This window comes from Astatotilapia calliptera, chromosome 18 (genome assembly GCF_964374335.1).
Source record: "Astatotilapia calliptera chromosome 18, fAstCal68.1, whole genome shotgun sequence".
Lineage (NCBI taxonomy): Eukaryota > Metazoa > Chordata > Actinopteri > Cichliformes > Cichlidae > Astatotilapia > Astatotilapia calliptera.
Genome location: NC_137439.1, coordinates 1049109 through 1066243, shown reverse-complemented (window position 1 = coordinate 1066243; position 17135 = coordinate 1049109). Strand labels below are relative to the sequence as shown.

Below are 17135 nucleotides of genomic sequence, written 5' to 3'. Positions count from 1 at the left end.
TCATGCATGAGGGAGACCCAACTGGAGCCACCTGACCTCCGTCAGACTCTCAGCCAGGTTCCCTGTAGCACTCCTTTCATTGTGGTTACATGAATATGCATAAGTTCATTAACATATGACGTCATACACAGGCACACATGTATACAAAGCAGAAACGGCCCTAACCAATCTGGCGCCCTAGGCAAGATTTTAGGTGGCGCCCCCCTACATCAGCAGTGTAGTGTAATGTTGTAACAAATAATATTTCTATTAAATAAGCTTTACTTTGCATTTTAATTAACGTGGGATTATTTTTTGTATTTAGTGGCATTTGTGGCACTGGCGTGGCGCCCCCTGATGGACGGCGCCCTTAGCATTTACCTATACGGCCTATGCCACGGGCCGGCCCTGATACAAAGAATGCCTTGTCTGTGTGTACGCCCAGGTGTGTGTGTGTGTCAAGATGTGACTCTGAAGACTCCCCAAAGCTGGTGGCAGGAGTCCAGCGGTTCACATAAACAGAAGGCTCTTACACTCAAACAGATATACGTGTGCTCGCTATACCGTATATCAACAAGAGAAGATACGACCTCTCTCATGATCCTAGGAGGAGTGTGATCTGTGCCAGAACACTCTGAAGAGGAGTGAACGCACTCCCCTCTTCATGCTACACAGAGTTGTTACAGACCTCCTAGGATGAGACATTCTTTCAATAAATATCTATTTCTAAGCATAAATGACAATCCAACAATACAAATCTGACAAAATGGAAACACTTTTTCTTCCTTATTATTTTTTCTGTAACTTTTTCACTGTGAAAACCAAAGACTGGCTGTCAGCAGGAGAACGAGCTTCTTTCCTTTTTGATCTGAGGGTTTGATGACAGACTCTTTTTGGCTTTGAATGATCAAAGATTTTGATCATTATTCCAGTAACAGGCGCTGCTGTTGACTCTTAACTCTCACTCTTTGATGTGTCCTGCACGTCTACTCGGTCTCATGACCGGGCTGAAGCAAGCTTATTTGTAGTTGAAACAAAATATTTGCACAGATGCATTTTTTTAAATTTATGTCAGTTTTCTTCTGATCTCCTTTTGTCCCTGCAGTCCAGGAGGAACTCTGCAGCAGTCACAAGAGAGAGCAGCTTTCTCTAAAGGACGATACTGATTTTGCATCAGGAAGAGCATCAAATGTAAAAATTGGACTAAGCAAACCTACTGTGACAAAACTCCTGTGGTTAAGAGAGCAGCTGAAACTAGCTTTACAAGGATTTGTGAGCACCTTCAAGCCTGCATCTATGTAAAATATTATGAAGATAATATTTATTCATTATCTGACAAATCTGAGCTTGTTTCATTACTTATTGTCCCATCGTGTTTTTTAAGTGAGGGTGGGGCAACAATAGACTGGAAAAGTGTGATTCAAAGGAAGAAGAGGCTGAACACGTGACATGAATGAGCTGCTTTATTAACGTGTGGATAAAAAGATCGTCCCAGAGAGGCTGAGAGTGTCAGAGTTAGAGCGATCCACTCTCTGCGAAAGGAATCAAACAATTATGTTTCTCAGATTCATCATCTACAGTTCAACCTGCAGGTTGTTGCTCTCTGCCAGGTGATTGGCTGAAGAGCTGTGAAAGGGTAGTGGGTGTGTGGGGTGAAGTCAGCGCTCTTCTGTGGAAAAAACCCAGAGGCGATTAATTCACTCGGGTGCGAGTGGTTCTACTACCGGTAAGAGACTTTTGCCATTTTGTTTGGATCATATTGTAGGTGCCGATTTTTAATGTGTCGTTGGACTTTTTTAATGGAAGAATTGATCAAGCCCCAGATCGACTGCGCGCAGGGAGACTGATCAATATTGTAGGCATATTGAGTGTTTGTTTTAGCTTTGACTTTGAATGGTTTCATAATATTGATATTTTATTGGGTAATATTTTAATCGATAATGTTGTTTGTGTTTTTCAGCTGTGCTGTCTCTGCTGTCCTTCGTTCTTTTGATTGTTTTGGTTAGTCCGTCCAGCTGTAAAGACGGTTATTGATTGGCAGTGAGTTGTGTAAGGGCGGACTAACCTCCTTAGTTTTTTTTATTTGTTTGTGTCACTTCCCTTTATATTACAGGCCATGCATAGCGCTGCTTCCCAGCTGTGCTGAGACCCGAATTGTTTGCAGTGCGTGCCGCAGGTGAATCGGTTGCAGTGTTGCTAAACGGGGTGTAAGGGTTTGCAGCGTTGTGTAATTTGCACACCATTTGTGTGGTAAGTCTCATGTGCAGCTGGGATATCAGCAGGATGTTGTAAGTGTCTGGAAATAACTGGGACTTTGTATGTTTAACTAATGTAATAAATAAATTATCATTTTATTTCTGTGCCCCGTTTACTCCTCCCTTGTCCTCGGTTACAATTACAACATTAAAAGATTCAGAGAATCCGAAGAACAATATTAATGTTGGTGATCCACAGGGTGGAGTTTTAAATGTCTGCGGCTATATGATTGGCTGTTTAATGTATTTAAGCTGATGGACATTTACAGCTGTAACTCTGATGAGCTGCATCACAAATATCTGATTATTTGACTTTTATTTGGACGTGAACTTTATTTACAGATGAATCTGTTCATACGGGAGCAGAAATAATATCCAAACTAAAACTGTACGATAGATCTTATGTGCTGTTCTGGCGGAACTTTACTGTGCGACACTAGACGGAAGTGAACAAGGAAAAAGCGGAAGTAGTGTTAGCTGTCTGTGTGACTGAGCTGGAGGTCAGTTATGTTGTTGTGTGAGCTGAGTGTGTGAGCTGAGTGTGTGAGCTGAGTGTGTGAGCTGCGGCAGCAACGATGCCTTCAGTTCAGTATCTGAGAGAGTTCATCAACGAGCGACTAACTGCTGCTGCTGAACAAATATTCTTGGAGTTTGAAAAAACGATCGTCCAGTACGAGGAAGAGATCGACCGTCAGCGCAGACTGCTGGATATCACCTGGAAACCCCAAATCAAGCTGCACAGGACAGGTGAGTGTCCCTCTGTAGTGGCAATTCCTTTTGTTTGACCAACGAGAAATGATTGTCCTGGCAGCAGAATTTGCATTTAGTATCCAGTATTTTTGTCTCAGTTTTGACAGCATGTCGCTCTTCCTGCGAGTCCCAACCTTTGATCGATATGGCGTAAAATCAGTGACTCATGCGTATGCTTTGTCAAAATTGCAGGATGCTTACTTCCATAGTCGTGGCTGCTTTAGTCATTCGGCCACCCCCTCAGAGGATTCCTGCATCCAACACTGGATCAAGTTTGTAGAGACTACTTCCCTTGGAGACTCCTTTCAGGCCATTGCTGATTAAAGCCATTTCAGTTTTAAATTTCTGTTGTTGTGCATATTGAATAATAGCTCGTTCTGTCTTTGCTACATATTCTGGAGTCATATTTCCTTTCTTCAAAGTGGTCTTAAACCTTTCCATTCTTATCTCCACTTCTTTCTGACTTTCCAGATCATTCTTATTCAAACCTGCAGCAAGCAACTCTTTCCTCTTCTGCACCAGCAGCACCAAGGCCTCTTTCAGCTTTAAAAGCCAGGCTACAGAGATTTTAAGTTTTGCCCAAGACGAGAAGTAATGGATAAGATAGTTGGTAGGATTTTGTAATTCCTTCACAACGACATTCATTGTCAGGTCCTTTTTGACCTCTGGGTCATCTGCAGAAATTGCACTGTACTCCACATCCAGTTTAGGCCATTCCTTTTCTGACTTATAGAGAAATTCTGTCCCTTTAATTCATCTCCTACATTTGAGGAGATCCTCAGCTCTCATGCCTCTGGAAGCGTCATCTGCAGGATTCTCCTTAGAAGAAACGTATCTCCACTGCTTCACATCTGTTGCTTCTCGATTGACAGCAATTCTGTTTGCAACAAAAGTATTAAATCTTCAGGTTTCATTGGAGATGTATTTCAGTACTGTTGTGCTATCAGTCCAAAAAACTGATTCTTCCAACCTTACCTGCAGCTCCTTTTGCAGAAGCATATTCACTCGAACTGCAAGAACTGCAGCCGTCACTTCCAGCCTGGGAATTGTAGTTTGCTTGAGAGGAGCAACTCTAGCTTCTCCCAGGATAAAAGCAACATGTGAGGTTTTTCTTTTCCAACTTTTAATATGACACCGTTCCATAACCATCTTGACTTGCATCAGAAAATGATGAAGTTGTGCCTTATCTGGTCTTCCAAAGCAACTTGGTTTAATGCAACGTTCCACTTTGAGCTTTGGAACCAGCTGGAGATCCTCCAGCCAATCACGCCACCGCTGGGAAAGAGAGTGGGGAATAACTTCATCCCACTTCAAATTTTGTCAGCAAAGCTCTTGTAGCAACAGTTTAGCTGGCATACTGAAGGGAGACAAGATTCCCAAAGGATCATACAGTGAGCTGACCACAGACAAAATGCCCCTTTTGGTTGTTGGACGGTCCTGCAGGGAGGTTCTGAACTGGAACTTGTCTGTTTCTATGCACCACTGTAAACCCAGTGCTCTCTCAACTGGAAGCTGATCTGTGTCCAAATCCAGATCCTTAATTTCCTTTGCTCTTCTTTCCTCTGGGATGGACATGAGCACTGTGCGACTGTTGCTGATCCATTTTGAAAGCTTAAATCCTCCTTTAGCGCAGATATCTGTCAGCCTCTTCACCATGTGCACTGCCTCCTCTTCTGAAGCAACAGATTTCAAACAATCATCCACATAAAAGTTTCTTTTGACTGTATCAACCACTTCAGCTGGAAACTGTTGTGCATTATCATCTGCAGTTCTCTGTAGAGCATAATTTGCACAGCTTGGCGAAGATACTGCTCCAAACAAATGCACCTTCATCCTGTATTCCTGTGCCAACCTTGTAGTGTCGCCATGTTGCCACCACAGGAAACGGAGAAAGTTGACATGTTTTTCTGAGACGTGAACTTGGTGAAACATGGAATCAATGTCCGCCATTAATGCAACAACCTCTTGTCTAAATCTGATCAGAACTCCAACCAGCGAGTTTGTGAGATCAGGTCCCTGTAGAAGCTGACTGTTCAATGATGCTCCTTTGTAAGTTGTTCCACAGTCCAATACAACTCTTAACTTGCCCTTTGTGGGATGATACACTCCGTGATGAGGGATGTACCACACCTTTCCATCATCTTTGTGCAACTCCTCTGCAGGCACAAGCTCAGCATATCCTTGTTCAAGCATGTTGTTTACACATTCAGTGCATTCATCTTTATAACGAGCATCCTTTTCAAATCTCCGTCTGAGACTCTGGAGACGCTGCTCCGCGACACAGAGGTTATTTGGCAAGCTGGGACCTTCTCTCCTGAAAGGCAAATCCATGTGATAATGATTTCCAATACGTTTTATTGAGCTACTAACAATATCCATGAAACACAGATCCTCTCTGGACTTCAGTCTGCTCCTCTGAGGAGCTTTCATTAAAATCATGATTGTACTGTTTAATCAACATTTCTTCAAGACGCTCAACAGAAATCCTATTGGCTGTTACAGCAGTGCAGTTTTTATTTCCGCTGTTACTTCCAGTGCACATGGGACCATTTGTGACCCAGCCAACTTTGGTTTTTACAGCATAAGGTCCACCCTCCACACTGTTTATCACCTTCCATGGCTCTCAAACGTTGGAAGCATCAGTGCCTATCAGTAGCTCCACGTCTGCATCAATGTTGTGAAGTTTAACAGGTTTAAGATGAGGCCACTGATCGATGTCGCCTTACTGGGGAATATTTACCGTAGAAACTGGCATAGTCTCTTGAGTCAAAACATCTGGCAACGCCATGAAATCATTTGCTTCCATACCAGACACTTCCAGACCAGACAGAACTTGTGCACCAACAATCCTATTTTGACTCATTGTTCTCAAAAGGATATTGGTCTTTTTACCTTTTAGATTCAGTCTTTTTGCCAGAGTTTCTGTACAGAATGTACCTGAACTTCCAGGATCCAAAAATGCAAAGGTTTGCACAGTTTTATTGCTCTTTTGGCTCTTAACTTGAACTGGAAAAATAGAAAAGAAAATGCATCAACTTCATGACCAGAGGATGCACATGGAACTCTCCGCTCTATATGAAGAACCCCGGTGACACACGTTGCAATCCAAACGACTCCTACAGTCTTTGCTTGTGTGACCAACTTTCAAACAACAAAAACAAATTCCCCTTTCCTTGATAAAAGTCAACTCATCCCGATGCATTTTAGCTTTGAACTGCTTGCAATTCTCTAGTAAATGATTGCTGTGTGAACAAAACAAACGGTGGGATTTGTTCTGCTTCCAGTGGATTGAGTTTTGACTCCTGGAACTGAACTGACATTAGTGGCAAAATTACTTCCCTTTTTTCTTTGCTTGGTGGAACTTGAAACTTTAAAGCTGCGGCTGACAACATACCCTTTGTAAATACTAATGTATAGAAACCCTTACCAGCAATCATTCATTTTTGTGTGGCTTTTTTCATGGACTTTTTTTCATGCTGTGTAGGTGTGTACTTGACTAGCTGATATCGACATAACGGGGAAACATCTGGTTTGACTGTCTGTGAAGGTTCTCAGTCATCCAGGTCATCGTAGTCAAAGGAGCTTGCAAAGAAAAGCGTCTGGACTTCTTTAAGTTTCCTGAAGACGTTTCATCCGAGAAGCTTCTTCAGTTCTAATGTCAAATGGTGGAGAGATATATATCTGGGACTCTCCACCATTTGACATTAGAACTGAAGAAGCTTCTCGGATGAGAGGTGAAACGTCTTCAAGCAACTTAAAGAAGTCCAGACGCTTTTCTTTGCAAGCTCCTTTGACATCTGGTTTGACTATTCTTCACCTGTAGTTTGAATGCTGAACATTTGCCTGTTTAAATCATGAGACCAGTCACTACACAGAGATGTGCTTCTGAATGTGGACGATGTGTCTTCTGCTGCAGTGATGCAGTTCTGCTTGTGTTGAGTGATGTAAACAACTGATCGATCTAAACTCTTTAAACGTCAAAATTGATCATTATTTTTTTATGACATAGTAATGGTGAGCGTTCCCACCTTCTGCTCTTTGTAACTTAATGCCATCTTTCCGTTTTGGACATGGTTGTGGAGTATATCTTCGCAGTATCGATTGACCGCAAAGTAAAGCTACCAGAAATGTACAACCCCACACCCGGTCTCAAACCAGGAAGAAAGCATATTCTCGTGCACAGGGTCTATTAGCGATCCAATTATGCACCAGTTTAGTACATCAAAACTCAGTTCATCAGACTTTGTAGTGAAATAATGTCTTTAAACTCCAATAGCTTCACTTTTTTCCTTTACGGGTTAAACGATATTATCACTCTCCAGTTTTGATGAACGAGTGACATGTTGATCCAGGCCTCAACACCAAATCGGTCTGGAGTTACTCTCAGATGATCCAGTAACTTTTGTTCGAGTTCGACAGTGATCCTTGAAATCCATATATCCAACGTATCCATTAATGAAGGATTATTCCTTTGGTCCACAGGCAGGTTTTTTACTCTGTTGTGGCAATTCCTTTTGTTTGACCAACCAAACATCCCACAATTAAAAGCCCACAAGCCACTGCTGCACTGAGATAATATTTTGTACGCAGGCAAAAGAAGTCCACTGTCCACACTTGAACGTTGCGTTTTTATGGTTTATTCATCCAGTTTGGCAACAAGATCAAATTTTTTGTTACTTCCTGCTGCTTGTGCTGCTCTGGTTTAATAAAAAAATAAAAATAAAAATAGGCCCACCCCAGTGCATGCTGGTCCTATACCAGTCTCTTTATTTATAGAAACAAAATGGCCCTACAGCTCTTACTGACTGATTTAACAAGGTAAACACCAAACAAATATTAACCTACAAATAAACTTGTAAATAAACCCCAAAATATAAGTAAACTAACAACAAACTTTAACAAATTTCAAAATATAATAAAAATAAAGAACAAATGGCTCCAACACACTCTGATCGATGGATGAACACATGATGTAGTCTACGTGTAAGTAATTTTACATGGTTATGTGCTGTTCAATATGCGGCTGCATTTGATGATGCATTTACATGCAGCTCGAAAGTTCACAATCTGTATTCCAAAAGGTTGTTTCCTCTTCCTGTTGGGATGATCTGTTAGTACGTCGCCGTTCCTTTTGTTGCAGTGTGTAATATAATTCAGTGGCAATTTTTGATCATCAAATTCCACAAGATTTAACACGTGATAACGTTTTTGTTTTACCAAAACTAAAAGGGAAATACAAAATACACACCAGCACAATTATGCATTTCTAAGAATATAACAACCAACCTGTTATCAATGATAACCCTACATTCTTGTTCAAGTCGTCCTCGGGTGAATCAAGGATCATTTTCAAGTTTAATATCTGTCGAAATCTGAAATTATTACATCATAGAAATCACAAGATTTTCCCTGTTCTCTGCTGCAATCAGCACATATTCAACCATTTATAAAAAATGAAAATCAGCATGTTTTCTGATTAAACGTGTTCTCGGGTTCATCTATGATCATTTTCAAGTCTTATTATGAGAGAATAATAAAAGCACCATGAATGACTATATTTCAGTGTCTTTAACTAGCAGCAATAAAACTCTTTAGAATAGAGGAAAATACTTTATTATTATTATTGTAAGTATACGAAAGATAAAGATGTCGATGAATTTCAAATGCATGTCAGTGTCACTATCGTCTCCTTGGCAACACACTGTGCTGATTATAAAAATCATAAATACTGCCTTGTTGACTCTGTTAGCTCGTAAGGGGGCTGCAGGTGTGGTGGAGTAAGCACAGGTGGAGGCAGGCATTCTCTTCACCTGACGTGCAATTTCCTTACAAAAACCCACAGTGATGGCCGCACAGGCCGGTGGCATGAACGACCAAAAACAAACTTGTACAAACAAATTAAGAACTGTAAAAAAAAAAAACAAAAACAAAGGAAACTTAAATGAATGAATAAATCAACTAAACAAAATCCCACAGGCTAGCCCTGTGGCTGTTGGGCTACTGTCCAGCCTTTACTCTTGCGCTCCACCTTGAGCTCCTCTTCAGGAGCAAAACTCAGGCTTACAAAGCTTAAGCTCCTTCCCCAGAACAAACCACGCAAGTGGTGATGATATGTCTGGCACTGAGGCCTGTGTTGATTAAAAGGGGCGTGTCCAAATGAAACCAGTGTCGAGGTCTGTTAATATCACATGACCAAAGATAAACGAGGCCCCGTTTCTCTGAAATGTGCGACTGCCTCGTTGTGTGATTCGAGCTGATGAAAAGACCTGGGAATTAGTTTTATGCATGAACGGGATCTAAGTGATTCTGAGGATCATCACGAGCGTGCACGGAGACTGTTAGCACATTATGGAGCCACCAAAACGAATAAATATCAGCAGTTAGGAAGCATTTTGACATACTATCGACCAATAATGACATCATCTTCAATCAGTCTCAGAGAGGAGGTTATTTAGGTAGGTGTGTGAGAATGGGTGAATGACTGAATGTGTAAAGCGCTATACAAATACAGGCCATTTACATTCCAGACAACTCAACTCAACAGAGCTACAATTTAGTCAGTCTACAAAGAGCTGAAGCTAAGACTTTATGTTCTAGAGCTCAAACCTTAACTAAGGACCTGCCTCAGACACAATCATTCCACAATTTTAAATGCAGTAAGAGTCCAGAGTTTATCGTCATCTCTTTCTTTTGGCATGTGTCCCTGTCTTTCTCCAGAACTCCCACAGCATTATGTCTGTAAGAAGAGGAGCTCCAGTGTGGACCAGGAGGAACCAGAAGCTCCACAGATTAAAGAGGAACAGGAGGAACTGTGCAGCAGTCAGGAGGGAGAGCAGCTGGGACTGAAGGAGGAGACGGATACCTTCATGGTGACTGCTGCTGAGGAAGGAGAGCACAGTGAACCAGAACCACACAGGAAGCAGCTCCTCTCTCAGGATCCTGATACATTTATTCCGTCCAAATCTAAAGAAATATTAGCAGATATGAATGAATCTGTCCAGTACGAGGAAGAGATCGACCGTCAGCGCAGACTGCTGGATATCACCTGGAAACCCCAAATCAAGCTGCACAGGACAGGTGAGTGTCCCTCTGAGGGAGGATCCTGATCACAGCTCTGCGGGACGTTTCTGATTGTGAGGACTTTTTGGAGACGTGAGCTAACAAAGAGCAAACAGAGGACAGGACGGCACTGCGCTCCATTTATTCTCCAACTGCTCCCTAAGTGAAAGCCAGGCATTCATGTATCTGAGCAGCTGAGACACTGTTCAGATACAGGAGGGGGCCTGAGAGTGTGATCCAAAATTTCCATCTCTGCTCCTTGCTCATCCAAATACGATTTTCTGTTGTAATCATTTCTTCAGGATGGTACATCAGTTCTTTCTGAATCACAGCCCCTCACTGGTCTACTAATGTCTCACCCCTCCCTCCCTCTCCATACTGTAAATGGTCTTTTCTTAATGCTATGTGAGTCAGGTTCATACTTGTGTATTTCTTAGTTCATTCTTTACAAGTTCACCAATTAGTCCAGACTTTCAAGTACTCGAGGACTCACTGTGGTTATTTTATGATTGAAACAGTGTTGTACTCGATGACATCACAGCTCAGCTCCACTCTACCTTTCTCTTTTCCCCTGAATATTTACAATGGAAATTGCCCAAAATACATCTAATTGATAGTTCTTTAAAAATTATTATCACTTCTTTTCCTATTTAAAAAAAAAAAAAAAAAAAAAAAAAAGAGAGAGAGAGAGGAAAAAAAAATTTGGGAAGGTTGGAATAAAGACTAGACTGACATCAGTGATCATTGACCAGAAATGGAAGCTTTTTGTGTATTTCTGAACAACATGTTCATGTTGTAGAAAATTATTTTGCTAGTATATTTACTGAGATGATTTTCTACCACACCACTTTCCTTTTTGTTTTCTCCTTTCGTCCCTCCAGATGTCCCACAGCAGCCTGTCTTTAAAGAGGAGGAGGAGGAGGTTCTCCCTGAGCAGCAGCTCTGGAACCAGGAGAGGAGCTCCAGTGTGGAGCAGGAGGAACCAGAACCTCCACAGATTAAAGAGGAACAGGAGGAACTGTGCAGCAGTCAGGAGGAGACTGATACCTCTATGGTGACTGCTGTTTATGAGGAAAGTGAGCAAAATGAACCAGAATCAAACGGCAATCATCTCCTCTCTCATAGCTCTGCTGTTGCTGAGAGCCAAAATCAGGAAGGAAGCATGGATGTAGATTCAGGGTCAAATACAAATAGAACCAAAAGTCACAACCATGCAGTAGATTCCCCTACGTCGAAGAATCAGTGTAACTCTGACAAATGTAAAAAGTCTTTAGAATGTGAGATTTGTGGAAAAGTTTTTAAGCAGAATTATGAAATGAAAAGACATTACACAGTTCACACAGGTGAGAAACCGTATTTTTGCAAAACTTGTGGGAAAGGTTTTACTCAGAGGGGTGCTTTGACTTACCACATGAGAATTCACACAGGTGAGAAACCATATTCTTGTAAAACATGTGGAAAAATGTTTGCATACAGTAGCGATTCACTGAAGCACAGGCGAATTCACACAGGTGAGAAACCATATCCTTGTAAAACTTGTTTGAAAATGTTTGCCTGTAGCAGTTCTTTATCTATCCACATGAGGACTCACACAGGCGAGAAACCTTATCATTGTAAAACATGTGGTAAAATGTTTGCATCTAGAAATTATTTGTTAAAGCACACGAGAACTCATACAGGTGAGAAACCTTATCTGTGTAACAGCTGTGGGAAAATGTTTGCATGTAATAGTTCATTATTGAAGCACATGAGAACTCACACAGGTGAGAAACCTTATACTTGTAAAACATGCGGGAAAATGTTCAGATGTAGTAGTCATTTATTGGTGCATATAAGAACTCACACAGGCGAGAGGCCGTATCATTGTAAAACTTGTGGGAAGATGTTCATATCTAGTAGTCATTTGTTGCGCCACATGAAAACTCACACGGGCCAGAAATTGTAGTCTTTGTACAGAAAAAATATTATCATGGAAGCCAAGCTTGAAAAAAAAAAACCACTTGAAAATGTGTTGGTTTGTTACATGTGAGATAGGTTTAACCTTTTCCTGAACTTTCAGACGTAACATTGTTGAAGTTCAGATTTTTGCTTTTTGGATTTTTTTTGTTTTTCTTTTGCTTGCCGCATATTTGATAGCTGACAATTTCTGTTTTGTGGAATTAAAAGTTTATATTGTGTGAAAATTATATAAAATAATATATAGGAGCTATTTTTTTTTGTGTGCGCATCAATTAATTTTCTTCTGCTCTCCAACCCCACCAGAAGCTTGGCTTACCTGACTTATCTTGCAGGTGAAACATGTTCTCGACTCTGTTCAGTTTGCTTACCAGCCTGTTGTGGTCAAAAATTCTTGAAAGAGTAGTTATAAAAAAGCTAACAGCTCATCTGCAGAGGAATGGCTTATTTGAAGAGTTTCAGTCAGGTTTCAGAGCTCATCACAGCACAGAAACGGCTTTAGTGAAGGTTACAAATGATCTTCTTATGGCCTCTGACAGTGGACTCATCTCTGTGCTTGTCCTGCTAGACCTCAGTGCAGCGTTCGATACTGTCGACCATAATATCCTATCCGGTTGTTCAGTCTGACGTCACTAGCCGTGTCTGGGCCTAAACTCCGCTACAGGTCCATATATCAAACGATCACTATGGCATTACTGAGAGTTGGAAAAACTGTCAAAAGTATTTCGTCTTTAATAAAATGATCAGCGTTCTGCTCTACCAGGTGTAACAATTGAGTTTAACATCCAGGCATCCATGAAAACGGAATTTATGACATTTAACGGAGTTAGAAGTTAGTAGGGAGTTAGCTCGCTAGCTTCTATCTAAATACAATATAGCATGTCCTGACTGCGGGGTTTTGGAAACAAATTAAAACGTACAGCTCTGTTATCACTTCCAACATAAATGAAGACAGAAAACTAAACATTAGTGATGTTTGTAGGGTTACTGAAGTTGGGCTAGCTGTATATAATGATGTGCTACGTGACTGCTAGCGACACAGCTATGTTAGCATAATATAAACAAGCTAACTTTTTTTCCACTCGATAAAAGTTAACGTGAGTGTTCTCGGTGGTCAGGAACAAATGTAATCACATGGCAGGATGCTGTAAAAGGACCAAACTTCAGCCAGGAGAACAACTGAGATAATCCATCCACAATACGAGGTTAGTCATTCATATACTGCTGCATGGGCTGGGCTGTAGTTACATCCTAAGGTTTTAAAAACTGAGCTTAAATAAATGATTAGCGGTAATAAAAGCCGAGGGAGGTCAACAGGGATCACTGACTGTTTTAGGAGCTTTTTGAGATCAAATAGAAGAAAATACAAAACATTAAACATGTTAACAACACAAAAGCCATATTAAACGCAGACTACTTTAGACCCGGAAGTAGGATTCATCACGTCATCACTTAACAATCGGATTAGAGCGATTAGAACATGCTGTAGGTATTACAGGTACTGTGCTGCAGTGGTTTGTATCATATCTATCTAATAGACTCCAGTTTGTGCATGTAAATGGAGAGTCCTCTTCACACACTGAGGTTAATTATGGAGTTCCACAGGGTTCAGTGCTACGACCAATTCTATTTACACCATACATGCTTCCCTTAGGCAGCATCATTAGAAGACATAATATACATGTTCATTGCTATATAGACAAAACCCAACTTTATATATCCATAAAGCCAGATAACACACACCAATCAATTTGAAGGAATGTCTTAAAAACATAAGATACCTGGATGATATCTAATTTTATGCTTCTTAATTCAGATCAAACTGAGATTATTGTACTCAGCCCTGAAAATCTAAGAAATATGGTATCTAGCCAGTTTCTTACTCTGGATGGCATTACCTTGGCCTCCAGTAACACTGTGAAGAACCTTGGAGTAATGTTTTACCAGTATATGCCCTTCAATGCACACACAATCATGATCAAAAGTTCCAGACCTCTTAAAAAATGGCAAAAAAAAAATCATATTTTGCATGGTTGGATCTTTGTATTAAACAAACATGTAGGACTGCTTCTTTTCATTTGTGCAACATCTCTAAAATTAGAAATATCCCGTCTCAGATGTCTGTGAAGGTTCTCAGTCATCCAGGTCATCGTAGTCTAAGGAGCTTGGAAAGAAAAGTGTCTGGACTTCTTTAAGTTGCTTGAGAAGCTTCTTCAGTTAGTTTAACTGAAGAAGCTTCTCGGATGAGAGGTGAAACGTCTTCAAGCAGACTCTTTTCTTTCCAAGCTCGTTAGACATCCTGTCTCAGAGTGACGCTGAAAAACTAGTTCATGCATTTATTACTTCCAGGCTGGACGACTGTAATTCATTATTATCAGGATGTCCTAAAAACTCCCTAAAAAGCCTTCAGTTAATCCAAAAATGCTGCAGCAAGAGTCCTGACAGGGACTAGAAAGAGAGAGCAGATTTATCTTGTACTGGTGTCTCTTCTAGATAAATGGACTGGTATAGCTTGCCTCAATCACACAAGCACTTCTATGATCTTTCTATCTAACATTCACACACAGATGGATGCATTGGAGAGCACCATGGGGTTAGTATCTTGACTAAAGATATTTAGACTTGCAGACGGGGAAAAAGTCCTGCTCCTTACATACAAGGTCTTAAATAATCAGGCCCCATCTTATCTCAATGACCTTGTAGTACCATATCACCCTATTAGAGCACTTCGCTCTCGCTCTGCAGGCCTACTTGTTGTTCCTAGAGTATTTAAAAGTAGAATGGGAGGCAGAGCCTTCAGTTTTCAGGCCCCTCTTCTGTGGACCAGCTTCCAGTTTGGATTCATGCGACACTCAACTGTTGTTATGATTTGGCATTGTATAAATAAAATTGAATTGAGTCATGGTGTTTTCTGCCTATTGCAGCATGCTGACTCTCACCTGGATGGTACTGGTGGAACTGTGAGAATCCTTTTGTTTTTGAGTGGCTTTGATTCAATAAAACAACTTCTGCTGAGTGAGAAGCTGCTCAGAATGGGTGTTACCACTTCTACTGTCTCCTGGATTGCTGATTATCTGTCAGAGATGCCTCAGTTTGTATGGCTGAGCGGCTCTTTGTCTGGGGTGATCAGTAATACTGGGGCACCATAAGGCATGGTCCTATCTCCATTCCTGTTTACCGTGTACATCTCAGATTTCCAGTACAACAGTGAAACGTGCCACTTGCAGAAGTCTTAGTGACTCTGCAGTTGGGTGTGTTTAGTATGGGCAGGAGTCGGAGTACAGGGAGCTGGTGGAGAACTTTGTGGAGCTGTCCGGAATAAATCATGTCAGCTCTGTTTCACTGTCACTTTCCCCATAAGTAAGAGTCACCATTAAGGTATCATCATCCTCCTTCACTATAAGATGCTCTGCCTTGTCAACAAGACAAAAGAGATGGTGGTTGATTTTTGGAGGATAAAAACTGCAAATAGACCCATCAGCATCATGTGTGAAGAAGCAGAAACAGTGGATAGCTGCAGGTACCTGGGTTTTCACCTGAATGACAGACTGGGCTGAAGGACCAACAGTGATGCTGTACAAGAGGAAGCTCAGGGCAGCAGCAGTGCCAGCGATACATCAGGATCAACAACCTTCACAAGGCTGGAAACATGATTGGTCAGAATTTGGATGTATTTAAGTCAGTGAGGGTCAGCGGTTACTGAACTGCTCTCCATCATGGACAACCCATCACACCTGATCCACTCAACCTTAGAGGCAGCAGAACTCCTTCTCCCTCAGGCTGATTCAACCTCACTGACATAAAGAAGAAAATCAGGAAATGATTCCTACTCTCCTCTTTACAGAAACTCTTCTTTCTGTGACGGGAGAGCACACCTGTCAGGACATAAGACTCCACTCATATATTTGTGTATTATACCTTGCTGCACCTGTTTTTCAAGATTCAAGAAAGCCTTTATTTGTCACATGCAAGTCGCCCTGCAGCAAAATACTAATGTTTTAGAGTGAAAGAACATCCATGCCCTCCTGGGTTTTAATTGCACCTTAGAACACACATGCATCAACACTACAATGAGCGGGTGGAGGGAGGTTTGGAGTCTTCTCTCACCCCCATTCTCTGCGGCCTGCTGGAGCGGGAGGGCTAGGAGGAGTTGGCCGTCCGACTGCGGTCTGGAGTGTGGGGCCTCCCTGCTGCTACGGAGTCGGGGCGGTCTGCCTCTCCCCACCGCAGGGAAAAGGGTAACACCACCTGGGTCTGGGTGCAGTTCCCCCCTCCAGGGGCAAGGGTACCTAGACCCGGTTTGTAGAGTACGCTTGGGGAGTGTGATCGTGTCTACAGCGTCTCTTTATGTCTGTCTCCACGTTGGTTGAGTGTGGAGTGAGTGCATATGAGAGCATGAGGGTGGGAATGGATGTTTGTGTCTGTGTGTGCCTGTATGTCTGTGTCTATATGTCAGGTTGGGTATCAGACGCCACCTCTCTGGGGACACCTCAGGCCCTCCAAGGTTTGGAGGCCTATCTCCACCCCTCCACCACTTCCCCTGCCGGTGGCGGACTCCCTCAGGTGTCGGTGCGTTGGTGGTTCTTTGTGTCTGGGGGTGGGCGTCCAGGTACACACTGGCTCACTCCTTGGCGGCCGCTTATCGGGGCCTGGAGCCTGGGGCTCGCTCGGGCCACTTCGGAGGTGGGGTGCCCCCGGCCTCTCGGCCTGGGGCTCGGTCACTCAGGCGCAGCTGGCTGCCGGCGGAGCTCACGGGCGCGTCACTGCAACTCCCCCTGGCTTCTGCTCCGCGGCAGCTGAGTGAGCCCTCATCTGGGACTCTCCTCAGCTCTTGTTGGGACAGTGGCGCGGCTGCCCCTCTGTTGGTCTTCTATGGTCTCTTGTGTTCTGGGGGCCTCTGGATGTCTGGAGTTTTGATCTCCTCCATACCTGCTTCATACCTTGGAGGACGGGGCTGTGGCCCCCCCACACTCCCTAGCAGATCGTTACATGGAGAAACCTTTGGAATGCAAGCATGCTGATCCACACAGGTATGCACACGGGTGTTCACTGCTCGTAGACTTAAATTACACCTTTCTTGGCTGCTACTTCGAAGCACATCTGTCCTGCGTACTGCACAACAACATTGAATATTTA

General features: G+C 42.3%; 1 protein-coding gene across 2 annotated transcripts; it reads left to right on the top strand.

Moving 5' to 3' along the window:
• Positions 1 to 1068: 1068 nt before the first annotated feature.
• On the top strand, positions 1069 to 12252 carry LOC113010260 (uncharacterized). Of its 2 annotated transcripts, XM_080292378.1 has the most exons (4): positions 1069 to 1705; positions 1940 to 2981; positions 9702 to 10061; positions 10925 to 12252. In XM_080292378.1, the coding sequence occupies exons 2-4, from the start codon at positions 2810 to 2812 to the stop codon at positions 11986 to 11988; spliced, it is 1596 nt and encodes a 531-aa protein (XP_080148504.1). In that variant the 5' UTR covers positions 1069 to 1705; positions 1940 to 2809; the 3' UTR covers positions 11989 to 12252. The 2 variants fall into 2 exon arrangements, with proteins under 2 accessions (XP_080148504.1, XP_026005040.1); XM_026149255.2 differs by having other exon boundaries at positions 1069 to 2981.
• The last annotated feature ends 4883 nt before the right edge of the window (positions 12253 to 17135 follow it).

Coding starts and splice junctions, on each gene's coding strand:
- LOC113010260 (XM_080292378.1), top strand. CDS start 2,810: ATGCCTTCAGTTCAGTATCTGAGAGAGTTCATCAACGAGCGACTAACT. Junction 2,982..9,701: donor AATCAAGCTGCACAGGACAG/GTGAGTGTCCCT, acceptor GTCTTTCTCCAG/AACTCCCACAGCATTATGTC. Junction 10,062..10,924: donor AATCAAGCTGCACAGGACAG/GTGAGTGTCCCT, acceptor TCGTCCCTCCAG/ATGTCCCACAGCAGCCTGTC.